This window comes from Panthera onca, chromosome A1 (genome assembly GCF_046562875.1).
Source record: "Panthera onca isolate mPanOnc1 chromosome A1, mPanOnc1 haplotype 2, whole genome shotgun sequence".
NCBI classification, from domain to species: Eukaryota; Metazoa; Chordata; class Mammalia; order Carnivora; family Felidae; genus Panthera; species Panthera onca.
The window spans coordinates 40,954,387-40,969,727 of record NC_138339.1 but is presented as its reverse complement, the minus strand read 5'-3'; the positions used below and the strand labels follow the sequence as shown (position 1 = coordinate 40,969,727).

Sequence of the window (15,341 nt, the reverse complement as noted above, 5' to 3'; positions counted from 1 at the left end):
AAGGAAATCTGAGAGTGAAAGTGCTTTGCAGCTGTCATCTTAAAGTTCTATACTATTTTTTTTTAAGTTTTAGTTATTTATTTGAGAGAGACAGAATGAGCGGGGAAGGGGAAGACAGAGAGGGAGAGAGAATCCCAAGCTGGCTCTGTGCTGCCAGCACAGAGCCCAGTGTGTAGCTCGAACCCACAAAACCATGAGATCATGACCTGAGCTGAGACCAAGAGTCCGATGCTTAACCGATTGAACCACCCAGGTGCCCCTGTCATCTGAAAGTTCTAATGAAATGCCACTTTGTTCTTTATATTTTCACAGGAGCTGCCGTCAAGGAGGGAGACAAAGTTCTCATTGGCCAATCTAATTTAGATGCTTCCAACCTCTTACTGAAATTACCCAAATCACAGCGATCTTCCTATGAGATCTGGTTCCAGGTTATATCTCTTCCTCACCATGGAACCCTTATGGTTGGAGAGAGGAACATTACCAAAGGAAAACCCAATTTCTCCCAGTATATAGTTAATAAATTTGGAATCATATACCTTCACGATGACTCTGAATCACTGGCTGATAATTTTACCTTTGCCGTTTGGCCAAATCAAAAGAGAAAGTCTGCCACCAAGCCAAAGGCTGACTTCCTTGAAGAGATGTTTAACATCACCATCTCTCCTGTTAATGACCAGGCACCAGCATTAAAGACAAAGGGACTTCGGTTGAAAGTTCTACAGGGCAACAGGTTAGTTGTGGGACCTGAAAATCTGAGAGTGGAAGATCTAGACAGTCCTCCAGAGGAGATCAGATATATGATCATCCGTAATCCTAATAATGGCTTTTTGGCACTGGCTCACCATCCAGACATAACTGTTCACCATTTCACACAGGCTGACATTGACAACTCTAGGGTTTTATTCATTCAAGATGGAAGCCCATCCTCAGGCGTGTTTTACTTTAGTGTGACCGATGGTCAACACCGCCCACTCTATAAGCTCTTCCACCTGGATGTCATCCCCATCTCCATCACCCTTGTGAACCTCACTGACCTACTTCTCCCACAAGGCCAGACAATAGTTCCTATCACCAATACTCATCTGTCAGCAGTGACCAATGGGAGAAGCCCCCAAATCACTTACAAGATAACATGGCCCCTCCAACATGGGCATCTGCTCATTGAAAACCAGGTGGTCATCAGCTTTGGGCAGGAGGATCTACATTCAGGAAGACTCTCTTACCATATGACAAATCTCACTGCCTCTGGGGACCAGCTACATTTCTCACTGTTTACACCAGAAAGCAACCTTACAGGACAAACACTGAGCATCAGAGTGCAGCCTCTACTGCGGGTTATGTCAAACTTGACCATTGCCAACAGAGTGGTTTATCAGCTGAGAAGAAAGGACCTTGATGCTACTGAGCTTGCTAATAGGACTAAGAGTGATCCCCAGTTTGAAGTGACAGAACCCCCTGTCCATGGAAGACTTGTACGAAGAGTGGGCCGAGGCACTGAAATGGAAAACGCTACTCTATTCACTCAGAGGGACATTGACCAAGGATTGTTAATGCTGAATCCACATGCCAACTTAACAGGCATCGAAATGGTGAATGACTCCTTCACTTTCCTGCTCAGGGCAGACCATGTACAGCCAGCAATAGGTTATCTCCCCTTCACCATAGTGCCACCTGACCCCTTACTCTTGCAAACATTTATCCCTGATGTTTCTTTACTAGTCACTTCCAATAACCTTGTGACTTCAGATTTCTCTCAGGAAAAGCTTGTGGTTTCCTCAGGACCCACAGTACAGGCAGAAACTTTATGGAAGCTGACTCAGGCCGGGCAGCAGCAAGCAGATCCCTGGGGACGACACCATGGTCAAGAGCCTACAATGGACAGCAGAGCCTCTCTAACTAGGATCATTTGGCCACCAAACACCACCGACGCCAGTCCTCAGGCACCCACCCAACCCAGGGAGAGCAATTATCCTGTGATAGTCATTGTACCCTCGGCTGTGGTGGTCTTCCTGCTGATAGTAACTGCCGTGACCTTGTGTATCCGGATGCTGGGCCGGAGGGCAGAAAAGGCAAAACCTCTTATCAAGCCCCTGACCAATCTGGAAACTACAACCCCAAGTCCTAGGCCAGAAAGGAGCATAGCTGTTCCCACTGTCACAGTGACACCCCTTCTAAAAAGCTCCAGCAGTCCCCCAGTCAGTCTTTGCAGGGACCCACTAAGTGGGCAAATGGCTTCTCCAGCTACTGAGTCAGTGGAGAAATGTGCTCCTTGGGAGACATGGATGAATCTGGATCCTGACATGGTCAAGCTCTGCCGACAAACCAACCCAACACTGAAGCACAACCAGTATTGGGTGTAGACTGAGGGCTCTTGTTCCTGAGTGACCACCTGCTGTACTGGGATAGGTACTGGGATCCAAAGGCAAAGGAATGCTGGGTGAATCAACTGAGAAAAGCTTGGCCGTGACAGTCACTCAGTGCTCAGTTATGGTCCCATGGTTAGATGTTGGCAAGTGTTTATTGTAACGCGTACAACACTCTTCTGATGGGCTCTCCACAATGAGCTTTGTATGCTCTCTTCTGGACCTGACTCTGAGTATAAGGTTGTGTCAGTATTTAAGCCCTTTACCAAAGTGCTACCAAACATGCTGGCCTAACTGGGAACAGCAGTATTAACTTGGGTGCTAGAGTTAATGGAGGAAGCCTTTGCATATTTTTCACTGAGGATTCACTCACTCTGAGTGAGTCAGCAAGGAAATGCAGGAACTGTTTCAGCAAGTAGAAAAGGTAATTTAACAAATCAGCAAGTTTGTTTCTAGTGTATTTCTATAATGTATTTTCCTCCTTGGAGCCCGTAGGTTTGACTTCTTGTGCAGGAAATGCCTTGGTGCTCTGGATAGTAGGACAGCTTGACTCCCTTTGAAGTATTCACTGAGCATATTGTGTTTCATCGAGAAGATTTATCTATTCTGACTTGTAAAACCAAGTCTGTAGTACAAATATGATTTGAAGCCCTAAAGAATAGAAAAGGCTGTTAAACGCATTTGTGATGACTCGATTTGGCTTAACATCACGATGAATTGAAATAATGGCAAATTTGTACCTGACTTGTCTGGTTGAACCTACCATTGGCTCAACTGATTCAAACCTGTTTCGATAACTATAAAATGAAGATATCAGTACTTGTATTAGTTACGAATGCTTTAGGTTGCAAATCACAGGACATTAGCTATGAGTTGTTTAGATTGGAGATTGGCAAACTTTATTCGTGCAGTACCACATGGTAAAGAGCTTAGACTTTGCGGGCCATGTATGGCTGTTTATTTTTAACAACCTTCATTTTCTTAACAAAGTTTTAAAAAGGTAGAAACAATTCTTAGTTCTTGCCTTTGACCCACAAATCAGTTTGCCAACTATTGATTTGGCTAAGCAATAAAAGTCTTGCAACTACCAAGTAGCCTGAGGTGGACATTCCAAGGCCGGTTCAACAGTCCAAAGATGTCATCAAGTACTGAAACTCTTTTGTTCTTTCTTCTCTACCTTCCTCAAGCTGTTGGAATTCTGTTTTTCATTTTTGTTTTTGTTTTTGTTTCTTGGCTTAGTTCCTCGTGATTGTGAGGTACCTGCTAATGCTCTAAGCAGTACAGTCACGTTCAAAGGTAGACATTCTAGTGGGAAAAAAACAGATATGGCAAAAAGACTTTTTCTTAGGATCTTATTTATTATTATTATTATTATTATTATTATTTTAATCCTGTAAGGGTAGGCCTTTCCCAAATCTTCCCCCTTTTATGTCTCAGTCTAGAACTGAGCAATGGGATTCCCATCTCTGGAACAACCATTTGGCCAAGAAATGGAATTCTTCTGACGATCTTTCCTGGGGCTGGGAGAGGATTCTGCCATGTCAGAGATCAGTGGATGACCCCATCATGTAATTAGGGGAGGCTGGAGGATGGAAATTAGTTAAACAGTGAATAAGATCTATTAAAGTACTCTTCAAATATGAAATACTTGGGAAATAAGCATTTTGATCTTTCAAATGGATATCTACTTTAGTATCTCTTTTTCATATTTTAGTGATTTTCTTAAAGCCAGCAACTAGTGAGTCTAGAGTGGAAGGAACAACTTCTCCTGGCAGGGGCATTTGGCAGTGTCTGGAGACATTTTTGGTTTTCACAACAGGTGCTGTTGGCATCCATTGAGTGCAAACCAAAGATGCTGCCAGATATCCAACACTGCATAGGACAGCCCCCCAAAAGAATTACCTGATCCAAAATTTCAACAATGCCAACATTGAGAAACCCTGGTTAAAACCACAATGAAGAGTTTTCTTGTCTACCTGATGAAGGATTAATAAACCCATTACCAAATGTAAGCAGCAACTATATTCTAAAAACAGAATAAAAGGGTGAAAATTCTATTGTACGGTTGAAACTCTGCTTGGCAAATTTTTTTTAAAGAGGATGTATTTAAAAACAAAGCTTGAGGGCAGATTCATTCCTTCATATTCCTTGATAAAAGAAAAAGATTTTATCTTGTATTAACAGTTGGAACACATCGGGAGGGAAAAAAAATCGATATTTACAAAGGTAAAGATGAGATCAAAGTGTTCCCCAAAGTCTAATGGTCTCAGATGTGTTCCATGTGGACAAGAACTTTTTCTCATCCTTTCCCTTTTCTGCTTCTCTGGGTTGCTTTTCTGTCCCAACCCAATTTTAACGGCTCTCTGTGGAAACAGACTTCATAATCTACAGACCAAATGGAAGCACAGCATATTTGGACCTAGAGATAACTAATCATGTCTTAGATCTCTGGTTCCAGTGCTGGTGCTAAAGAAATCTTACCTACTCTTCTTCCTAAAGTGATTCCCTCCTGTCTTTCTGTATTATTGAATTATATGTAGCCCCTTTCAAGTGTTTTTGGACTTGATCCCCTTAGAAAGGAGGACTGAGAGTCTTAACCCAAGGTTGGTTTGATCACTATGCAACTCAGAATTATTCTTTTTTTTTTCTTTTTCCTTTTTTTCAATTTAAATCCAAGTTAGCTAACATATAATATAATAATGTTTTCAGTAATAGAATTTAGTGACTCATCACTTACATATAACACCCAGTGCTCATCCCAACAAGTGTCCTCCTTAATGTCCCTTGCCCATTTAGCTTGTTCTAAGGAGCCAGGTGCTCAGAAGGAACAGAATGGCAGTATGTGCTTGAGCTTGTACACAGAAAGGGAAGGCTGAGGAACATCTTTGCATCCAGTTAAGTGGGTTTTCTTTTCTCTCGGCTGGGCAAGGAGACTGCCCGTTCTTTGTGGAAGAGCCAGATGTAGTTGGCTCCGTGACCATGTTGGCCTCTTCCTTGCTTCAGCCATGAGATCTGTGAAGCTTATCAGCCTGACCAAACAAAAAAATATGATTTCCCCTCCCTTTTCCTGTTAATTCTGTAACTTCATAAAAATAAAATTAGAATAAAATTAGCGTCTGTATTGGAATTAAATAGACACAGATGCTTTGAAATGAGAATTCACAGTGTCTGTGAGCGTGCCTGCTAAAGCAAGACCATCAGTGTGAGGTACAGATGTCAAGACTCAGTAATTAATAGAGTAATTAATATAGAGCTTGAAAAGTTTTCCAGAGCATCTAGAATAGTCTTCTGATTTGCAGATGGATTCAATTTTTAAAAATGCTTACCATTTGGTGCTGGCTCAAATAAAAAATGAAATAAAAAGTTTTGGCAAATTCTTGTTTAGTGTTGAAAATTAGTTTTGGAAATTGAAAATCAGTTTGAAATGGTTTCTCCCATACAAAGAGCTACAACTGCACGTCATAATGAATTCGCCACCTCTTAACAAATGACTGGGGAATGAATAAGGGGACACAAAAGTTAATGTCAGAATAATTGCTGATTCTTGCTTAACAGGAGGTATTTTTTTGGGTGGGCTGGGAGTGGAGGGTCTAACATTGTTCCATATCTGGAGGCATTGGCAAATTCTAATCTTTCAGGGATCCTGCTCAAACACCTGGGTGCACTTCCTTAGAGTCTTGCATTAGGTAGATTGAGACAGGTGCTGTTCTTACTGTCTGGTTTTTCGGATTTCTGGGGCTGTTAGACACGGAGGGTGAATAATAGGTATGTATCAGATGACACTCCCTGAATTTGACAATGGGACTGTGCTACACACCTACATCTTTCAGAAGCATTGTAATTAATGAGTTTGAGGTTGGCCATGTGTAGGGAGACATATAGGGTTGAAAGTGGGCATGGAACCCACTGTGGGGCATGTCCAGTGATGGAGCCCTTGGCTAAGGTGCTCAGAACACCACTGTCTGTTTGGCAAACACTTAGAAAGGGCTGCCTTTTCATAATGATTGGCAAACATTTATAAGGCACCTACTGTCTGTGAGACACCAAATACTAGACACTTCCCCTAGATGCAGATGCGAGATGTTGTCCTGAAAGGATCTTTCTGGTTTGTTTCCTCTGATAGGTTCTTCCAGAATCACACAAGGAGTGACAGGAGAGAAGGTATGGAAAAAAGGACAAAGAGAAATAGAGGTTCAGAAAGGGCTTCGTCTTTTCACTTGAAAACTCAGTGGTGTGGTGAGAATGAGGGACCTCACTGGCCCACCCACCTCCACTTCCTCCCACCTGTCCCTCAAGGTGCCCCTCATGTTCCCATCGAGGCCTACAGAGTGAGACACTACAGAGTGGTTAGATCTAGACTCTGCCTCTGTTTTGGATCCTGGCTCTCTGCTTCCAAGCAGTGTGGCTTTGAGTAATGTATTCAATCTCACTGAATTTCAATTTTTTAGACAACAATTTCTTCCTCCAAACCTACCTCTTTGGGCTTTGTTAAGATTTAGTGATGTTAATATTATCATCGTCATCATCATCACCACCTCCATACAGAATTTTCAGTGCATCAGGCACTATACTAACTGCTACAAAAACTTTTTCTTACCTGCACTTTTAATGCATTTTAAAAGAACTAATACATTAGGCCACTTCAGTAAACGAGAGGCTCATATTCTACCCAAAGCAGTACATGGAATTGAAGCAGTATGTGGTAATGGAATTTCAGGTGGGCGGTTTAAGGATAGGTGATGTGTTTTTCAGAAGGGGAGCTTCCTACATGCTCATGCTCCACTGGGCAGGCACTGCTTTCCCCTTTGTCCTTGGATGGAGCCTTGGCAAGAAAATGGATGAAAGAAAGAACACATCAGGAACATTTGTAAAATCAGGGATTTTAATGGTTCTCTATCTTGTAGGGGCTGCTGAACTGTTGATGAAATATTCTGCTTTGTTCCCTTCCTTTCCAAACCGGATCAAATCCCTACATCAGCCAGGGCTTTGATTTGAAACCTTTACCCCTTCTCCCACTTCCCATCCCATTATTCCCAAGCATTCACAGGCTACTACTTTTCTTTTCTCTTTTCAAATGTTAATTATCTATTTTGAGGGGGAAGGCAGAGAGAGAGGGAGAGGGAGAAGCCCAAACAGCCTCTGCACTGCCAGCACAGAGCCCAACATGGGGCTTGATCTCACACACTGTGAGATCATGAGCTAAGCCAAAATCAAGATTCCCACACTCAACCGACTGAGCCAATGAAGCACCCTAGTAATTTTCTTTTTAAGTCCAGGATTAGCAAAGGACTGCCACTTAAAAAAAATTAATACCATAAGTTTACCAAAATAAAAAGTGCTGTTTACCATCACCATAATTTCATTTCTTAAGGACAAACTCTTATAATAAAGAACTTTGGGGGGAAAAATAAGCAACTTTATGCAAAATTCTCTCCTTTGTCCAGATTTGACCACGGCCTGGAAAAACCTCAGCATACACCAGCGGGGCCAAGAACTGTATGGAGGCCACGCTTATGGCTGCATGGCCAGACCTCAGGGAGAAGCAGGGAAGAGAAAAGTCAGCTCCTCAATGACGGTGTTCAGTAGGAAGATGTGGTCAGTCATCCCGTGTGTGTGTGTGTGTGTGTGTGTGTGTGTGTGCATTAGCAAGGTTTGGGGACGAGGACTAACTCGCTATTTAAGAGTCCAGACAAGACCAGCTCCACAGGCATATGCAACCAGTGCAGCCACACAGGCCTCAGAAGGACCTGGGCTGGGATTAATGCTCTGTGTAACCATCTTGAAATTCCAATAATTTTTGAACATAGCTCCCACATTTTCATGCTTCACTGCGCCCTGCTAATTGTATAGCTGATTCTGAGACTGCATAGAATTTAGTTGATGACTGTTGCATCAGACACCTCTTAAGCATTGTTTGAAATTCTCTCAGCTTGGCTTTTTCCTCCAACTATGGCTCTGGCTACCAGTTCCAGGCATATTTATAGCCATAAATGAGGGTGTAGTATGCCCTGGGTCCCGGTATCTCTGCAGCATGCCTGTGCAAACCTGTACTTGCACAACCCAGAAGTGAGAGAGTTAACTCCCCACAGAACAACCCTTACCCAGCAGCAAAGAGGAGCTAAGGAATAAATACCTGTTTATACCGGGTATAAACAGTTCTAAGATGCATTCTGTGAGGCTTCTCAGACTGTCATGAAGATTGAAGACAGATATATGGGTGTGTGGAACCTCTTCCTGCCCTGCTTGTTATCCCTGTCCCTCACTCCTGCTCCCACTCACAGATGAGCCTTTGCTATTAAGGGAGCCCAGGCAAAGACAGTGGTCCCTATTTTCCTTGTATCATCAGCTGGGAGTATGAACCCTATGGCTAGGCGTCCATGGCCTTATGGTTTTCATGGGACCCTTAGGAACAGTTACTCTGGGTTACTTGCCTTGAGGGCCTGTGCCCTACCGGACCCCTTATCACACGCAGCCCAGGTCTGCTGGGACACTGCTGTCTGCCCACAGCTGGGAGCCAGGAGGCCTTGAACTAGCGGCAGACCCTAAGCCAAGTATCTGTCTTGGAATCAGCCAAGAAGTCAGGGCTTTACCAAATCGCCATCTAGTTAAAAATCTCACTCTTCATTGCAGTTTCTCCACTGGTTGTGTTGGGTTTAAGAAACAGTAGCTCATTAACCACAACTTTTAGCAAGACCAAGATTTACTGTATTTTGTAATAGTTTAGAAACGCTCTTCTGCATTTCATTTCAGCACTGCTCATCGCTTCTCAAAGTAAAGATTACCTCGCACTTGTTTTTAATAACAGCTTTATTTATTTATTTTTTTTGAGAGAGAGAGAGAGGGAGGGCACAGGTGAGCGAGGGGCAGATAGAGTGAGGGAGAGAAAGAGAGAATCCCACAAAGGGAAGAGGAGAGAGAGAGAGAGAGAGAGAGAGAGAGAGAGAGAGAGAGAGAAGTGGAGCTCAACCGAAGCAGGGCTTGTGCTCAACCAATGAGGAACTGGAACTCATGAACCGTGAGATCATGACCTGAACTGAAGTTAGATGCTTAACTGACTGAACCACCCAGACTCCCAGTAACAGCTTTATTGAGATGTTATTTACACACCAAACAATCCACTCAAGGTATACAATTCCATAGTTTTTAGTGTTTTCACAAAGGTATGCAACCATGTACTTGGCCATTTGCATGTCTTCGTTAGAGAAATTTCTCTTTAGATCTTTTGTCCATTTTAAAAATTGGGTTATTTGTTTTTATTCTTCCACTGTGTTATTTACATATCATGGATAATAATCCTTACCAGATATGTGATACTCAAAAAGTGTCTCTCATTTTGTAGGTTGTCCTTTCAGTTTTTGGATGACGTGCTAGAAAAGATAGGAGGTTTTATTTTTTTATTTTTTATTTTTTTTAATATATGAAATTTATTGTCAAACTGGTTTCCATACAACATCCAGTGCTCATCCCAAAAGATGCCCTCTTCAATACCCGTCATCTACCCTCCCCTCCCTCAAGGAGGTTTTAATTGTGATGTCTAATTTATCTATTTTTTCCTCTTGTTGTTTGTATTTTTGGTCTTGTATCTAAGAAACCGTCTCCTAATTTGAAGTCATAAAGATGGAGGCCTTTGCTTTCTTTTAAGACTTTTATAGTTTTAGGTCTCAAAATTATATCTTTGACTCATTTTGATTTAATTTTAAGATACGGTGTCTATGGTATAAAGTAGGGGTCCAACTTCGTCCTATTGCATGTGATAACGAGTTGTCCCAACACTGTTTGTTGAAAGGACAGTTCTTTCCCCCATTTAATTGTCTTAACTCCCATGTCAAAAATGAGTTGACCATGAATGTGAGAGATTTCTGTATTCTCAATTCTATTCCATTAAGTATATATATAAATATATATACACCTATATTCGTGCCACTTTGTTTTGATTACAGTAGCTTTGCAGTAAGTTTTAAAACTGGGAAGTGAGTTCTCCAACTTTGTCCTTCTTTTTCAAGATAGTTTTAGCTGTTCTGGGCTCCTTTAATTTCCATTTGAACTATAGAATCAGCTTGTCAATTTCTGCACAGAAGGCAGTGAAGACTTTGATAGAAATTGCATTGAATCCATAAATTTGGAGACTACTGTATCTTTTTTATTATTTATTTATTTTAATTCCAGCGTAGTTAACATAGAGTTTTTTATTTGTTTCATGTGTACGACATAATGATTCAACAATTCTATATTACCCATGACTCATCATAAGTGGGCTCTTAATGCCCTTCACCTATTTGACCTATCCCCTCACCCACCTCCCCTCTGGCAGCCGCCAATTTGTTCTCTGTATTTAAGAATCTATTTTTTGTTTCTCTCTCTCTCTCTCTTTCTCTCTCTTTTGTTCATTTTTTTCATTTCCTAAATTCCAAGATGACTGAAATCATTATAGTATTTGTCTGTCTCTGACTGACTTATTTCACTTAGCATTATACCCTCTAGATCCATCCATATTGTTGCAAATAGCGAGATTTCATTCTTTTTTATGGCTGAGTAATAGTGAGTTCTTCTGGTCCATGAATATGGAATGTCTTTCCATTTATTTAGGTTTTCTAGATTTCTTTTTCCCTAACAGTGTCTTGTTTTCAATGTACAAGTCTTGCACTTTTTCGGTTAAATTTATTTCTAAATGTTTTATTTTTTGTGATGCTACTGTAAATTGAGTTCTTTTCTTAATTTAATTTTGTTTTTGTTATTGTTCGTGTACAGAAATACAACTGATCTTCGTTATTGATTTTGTAATCTACAAGTTTGTTAAAGTATTTTTATTTTAATTGTTCCTTAAGTGGGTTCCTTAGGATTTTCTATATGCAAGATTATTTCACTTGCAAATACAAATAGTTTTAGTTCCTCCTTTCAAAATTAGGTGCTTTTTATTAATTTTCTTTCCTAACTACCGTTGCTAGAATCTCCAGTAAAATGTTGAATAGGAGTGGTGAGAGTGGACCTCCTTGTTTTGTTGTTGATCTTAGGGAGAAAGTTTCAGTCTCTTCTCATTAGGTATATTGCTAATTGTAGATTTTTTTTGTAGATGCCTTTTATCAGGTTGAGGAAGTCCCCTTCCATTCTTAGTGTGTTGAGTATTTTTATTAGGAAGGGATGTTGAGTTTTGTCACATTTTTTCCCTGAACTATGGAGATAATCATGTGGTTTTTGTTCTTTATTCTATTGGCATGATATATTCCATTAATTGATTTTTAAGATATTTAACCAATCAATCCCACTTGATCATGGTGTATAATCTTTTATATATATTGCTGGATTTGGTTTGCTAGTGTTTTTTGAAGATATTTGCATTCTGTTAGCACTCTTGCTATAAGCTTCTCATTTCAGGAGCATGAGCTCCAACAGAAGAATGTATTTTGAATGGAAATCAAACAAGTTTTATCTGGGAAAGTTGGTTTCATTGTGGAATAGAAATAGAATGAATGTGGTCACTTGGAATGTTTGAATCTGTGAGGAAGAAGGAGAAATATTTCATCTTGGTTTAGTCTACAGATCACATTTGGAAAGGTAACTGGCATTTTAGTAGGCCTCTGGGACAGGAGAATCCACCAGAACTCTACTGTTGAAGTTGACCATATATTGTTCCACATTGGGTGGCTGTATCTGCTGTTGTCTCTATCCCAGTTCATCCCACCAGAGGTGCCCATGATAGGAGGTCAGCCCTTCCAGAGTCTGTCAGGTCAATGGGTGACTACATGAGTGTTTCTTGTAGGCCAGATGTGCATCCAGAGAACAAGCTGGCATGGGGTCATTTCAGGTCATATCCAGGAGGGTTGTCTAGAGACCTAAGACTTAAATGGGGAGAAGATGGGGAACTCCTGGATTTCTGGGGAGTGAGAAGGAAAGGAAGTGACCAGCCAGAGAATGTTGGCATTTGCCTTGCCAAGGAATTACGGATAAGAGATCTCCAAAAATTTCTGAAGAACCATGTTAAATCTCATAAGAAAAGTCCTTTAAACTTGTACAAAATAGAGATTACAAATTCTAACTATATAGCAGTACCAGGTAAATAGAAACTTTTCTGTTCCCTTGACCTAGTACCCTTACTGTGCTTCAACCCTGGAGAACTTGAAACATGATTAGTTAGAGGAAGAACAGATGTGAGGGAAGGGTGGCCTTTTCCTTCCCTGACTTCAGGCTCAAACCATAGAAGGGGAAGAAGGCTCGACTGAGAAGCAAATTTGAAATTTTGACCATTAAATAAGGCTGATATTTTAATGCTAATCTGAAGTCATAATGTGTAACTTGAAGTGACCCTAGAAGTGTGTGTATTATTCAAGAAGGACCAGAACATTCTTGAGAACTTCCCCTACCCCCGCCTGAAAACTTAGCAGATATGATCCCACAGAGCTGATTGAAAGGGCCAGTGGAAGACAAAAATAAAGTTTTCTCGTTACACTTTACATACTGCTTGTTCAACATAACTTTTGTGTGAGAACGGTGCATTTCTACTTATCAGAATCTCACCTCCACTACAGGGCTAAGTGATGAATGCTGTCTGGTTTTATTCCAAATCAGGTTTCACTACAACACTGGCCTATCTACATTCTACTTCCTCCGGGGGTCCTTGTGTGACCACTCCAGTTAGACAATCTCAATCACCATAATGGGCATTTAGCCTTCTTTCTGGCTACTGAGCATACTTATGTCTGGGAAATCTCCTATTTTATGAAGGAGAGCTCCCTTCCCAGAAATAGAAGCTGAAATGTCAGATACTCAAGTCCCAACTTCCCCGCAGCCATTGTGCAAACATAGCCCAGCAATGGGAGGAAGCAGGGGCTGTCCCAACTCCATTCTGGTGACAGATGGTGGTAGCAGAAGTGACATCCAATTTCTAGAAGCAGAAATGACAGATGAGGGCCTGGCTTCATGGTGCTGATGGTGAGGCCTATAGCGTCTGTGCCTAGCATGGGCTGTGTAGTCTTTCTTGGCCCGGTTCCTTGGGCCAAACACTGGGTTTGGCAACAGTTTCTGGCTCTGTAGCCACCACAATTGGTCCTCTGGTGCTCCTGGAGACTCAGTGAACTTCTCTGTAGTCTGGTTTTTTTCTCTGAAATAATTTTAGATTTATAAAAAAGTTATGGGGATAATGCATAGAGTCCTCACGTACCCTCATCCAGCTTCTCCTAATGTTAACATCTTATATAACCGTGGTACATTTATCAAAACTGGGAAGCTACCATTGGTATGACACCGTTGTCTAAGCTACACACTTTATTTGGATTTCACCAGCTTTTCCATTAGTGTCTCTTTTCTTTTCCAGGATTCAAATCAGGATACCACTTGCCCTTTGGCTGTCACGTCTCTTGTCTCCTCTCATCTGCGATAGTGTCTTTATAGTCTTTCCTTGCTTTCTAAGAGTACCGGCCAGCTATTTTGTAGAATGTCTCTCAGGTTGGACTTATCTGATTTTTTTTTTTCATTTTTCTATAAGAGTTATGCATTTGAGGGGTGAGGAATACCACAGAAGTGAAGTGACTTTTCTCTTCAATGGGTAAATATCAGGGAGTACATGACACCTACATGACAAATAACAGGTGATCAATGGTTAAACTTGATCAATGGTTATAGTGGCATCTGTCAGGTTTCTCCACTATGAAGTCACTATTTTCTCCCTTTTTGTCCTCTATTTGTTATAAGGGAGTCACCAAGTCCAAACCACACTTAAAAGGAGGGGAGTTAACTTCCATTCACTAAAGGAGAAATATCTTCACATGTTATTTGAAATTCTTCTGTAAGGAAGGTTTGTCCTTTCTCTTACATCTATTTTTTCATTTCTCAAGCAAAAGAATAGGGCATTTGTTAGTAAATTTCAGGGCAATGTCTTAAGAGTCCAATGGCAGGAAAAAGAGACAGCATGATAGGGTTTGCAGAGATCTTAGAAGCCAAGACAAGAGACCATATGGAGAAAACAAGAAAGATGCTCTCTGTGGCCTGCTCTGTTCCATTGGCCATGAACTGGCTTCTGCCACAAGGTGCTTAGTTTCACTTTCCTCATGGCTTCAACTAGCCGAAGCCTCTAGATGGTCTAAAGGCTCTCTCTTGTGCCCGTGCCACATGACTTTTGCTCAAGGGTATAAGGTCATTTCACTACAAAGGGGGTCGCCTGGCTCAAATTCTCAAGAGAAAGAAGCTTGTCTTTCTCAGCCTAGCCTATGGATGTATTCTTCCTGGGCCAGGTGTCCACTTGAATGACATCAGCTGTGGCCAGCGGTGGGGTGGGACTGCAATCATTGTGCCCCTCCTGCAGAAGCGCCCTAAGAACGAGTCAATTCTAAAAGGAAGGAATGTGGTGGGCAGGCACTGCGACATGCTCCCACGGCACCTTCCTTCAGTTCTTCCTGGAATAAGCATTCTTCTACTAAAATAACACCAGAGGTCACATTCATTTCCAGTGTACATAGTGGCTTTTCTACGTAACACACAGTGCTCTCCAGCGATCATCTCCATTCTCTAATATTTTGGAATTTCTGCTGAAAATTTTGTTTAGCAGATAAAATAGAGCTACTGTAATTGAAGCATGGGTGGGGCTTATCGCATCACACTCCACCCTCCTCAGCCTCCCTTCAGTGGCTGTCAGAATATGGGTTAAGGGAGGTAGACCAGATACATGATTTACTTCCTTGGACCTCAGTTTTCAAGTTGAAGAAAGAAAAGTCACTGATTTCATATAACATTATTCTCCAGGGTTCTATAATGAGGGGTCCTGGGAGATGTAGAGTCCCTACTCCCCAAAACATCATAAAGATGGCTTGGGTACTATATCCTTCAGGGTCCCAGGAGGCACACCCAAACTGCATCACTGAGAAACATCTCGTAATGGACTCTACAGAGATATGGGCAGGGTTCAGGAAAAATAACAAGTATGGCTCAGTACCCCTCAGGGATTGCAGTTGTGGAACCATCACTACCCCTCAGGCAGAAAGGACAGAA

At 41.5% G+C, this 15,341-nt stretch overlaps 1 protein-coding gene across 4 annotated transcripts in view; it reads left to right on the top strand.

Moving 5' to 3' along the window:
* Positions 1 to 9,606, top strand: part of LOC132680808 (chondroitin sulfate proteoglycan 4-like) — a 74,103-nt gene extending 64,497 nt beyond the window's left edge. For 3 of the 4 annotated variants that reach the window (XM_060634601.3, XM_060634598.3, XM_060634600.3), the window contains one exon: positions 313 to 5,739. In XM_060634601.3, the coding sequence (XP_060490584.3) occupies positions 313 to 2,360 (2,048 nt within the window). In that variant the 3' untranslated portion in view covers positions 2,361 to 5,739. Of the gene's footprint in view, positions 1 to 312; positions 5,740 to 7,807 lie in introns of those variants that run through there. The other variant, XR_009610716.3, reaches the window with a different exon arrangement.
* The last annotated feature ends 5,735 nt before the right edge of the window (positions 9,607 to 15,341 follow it).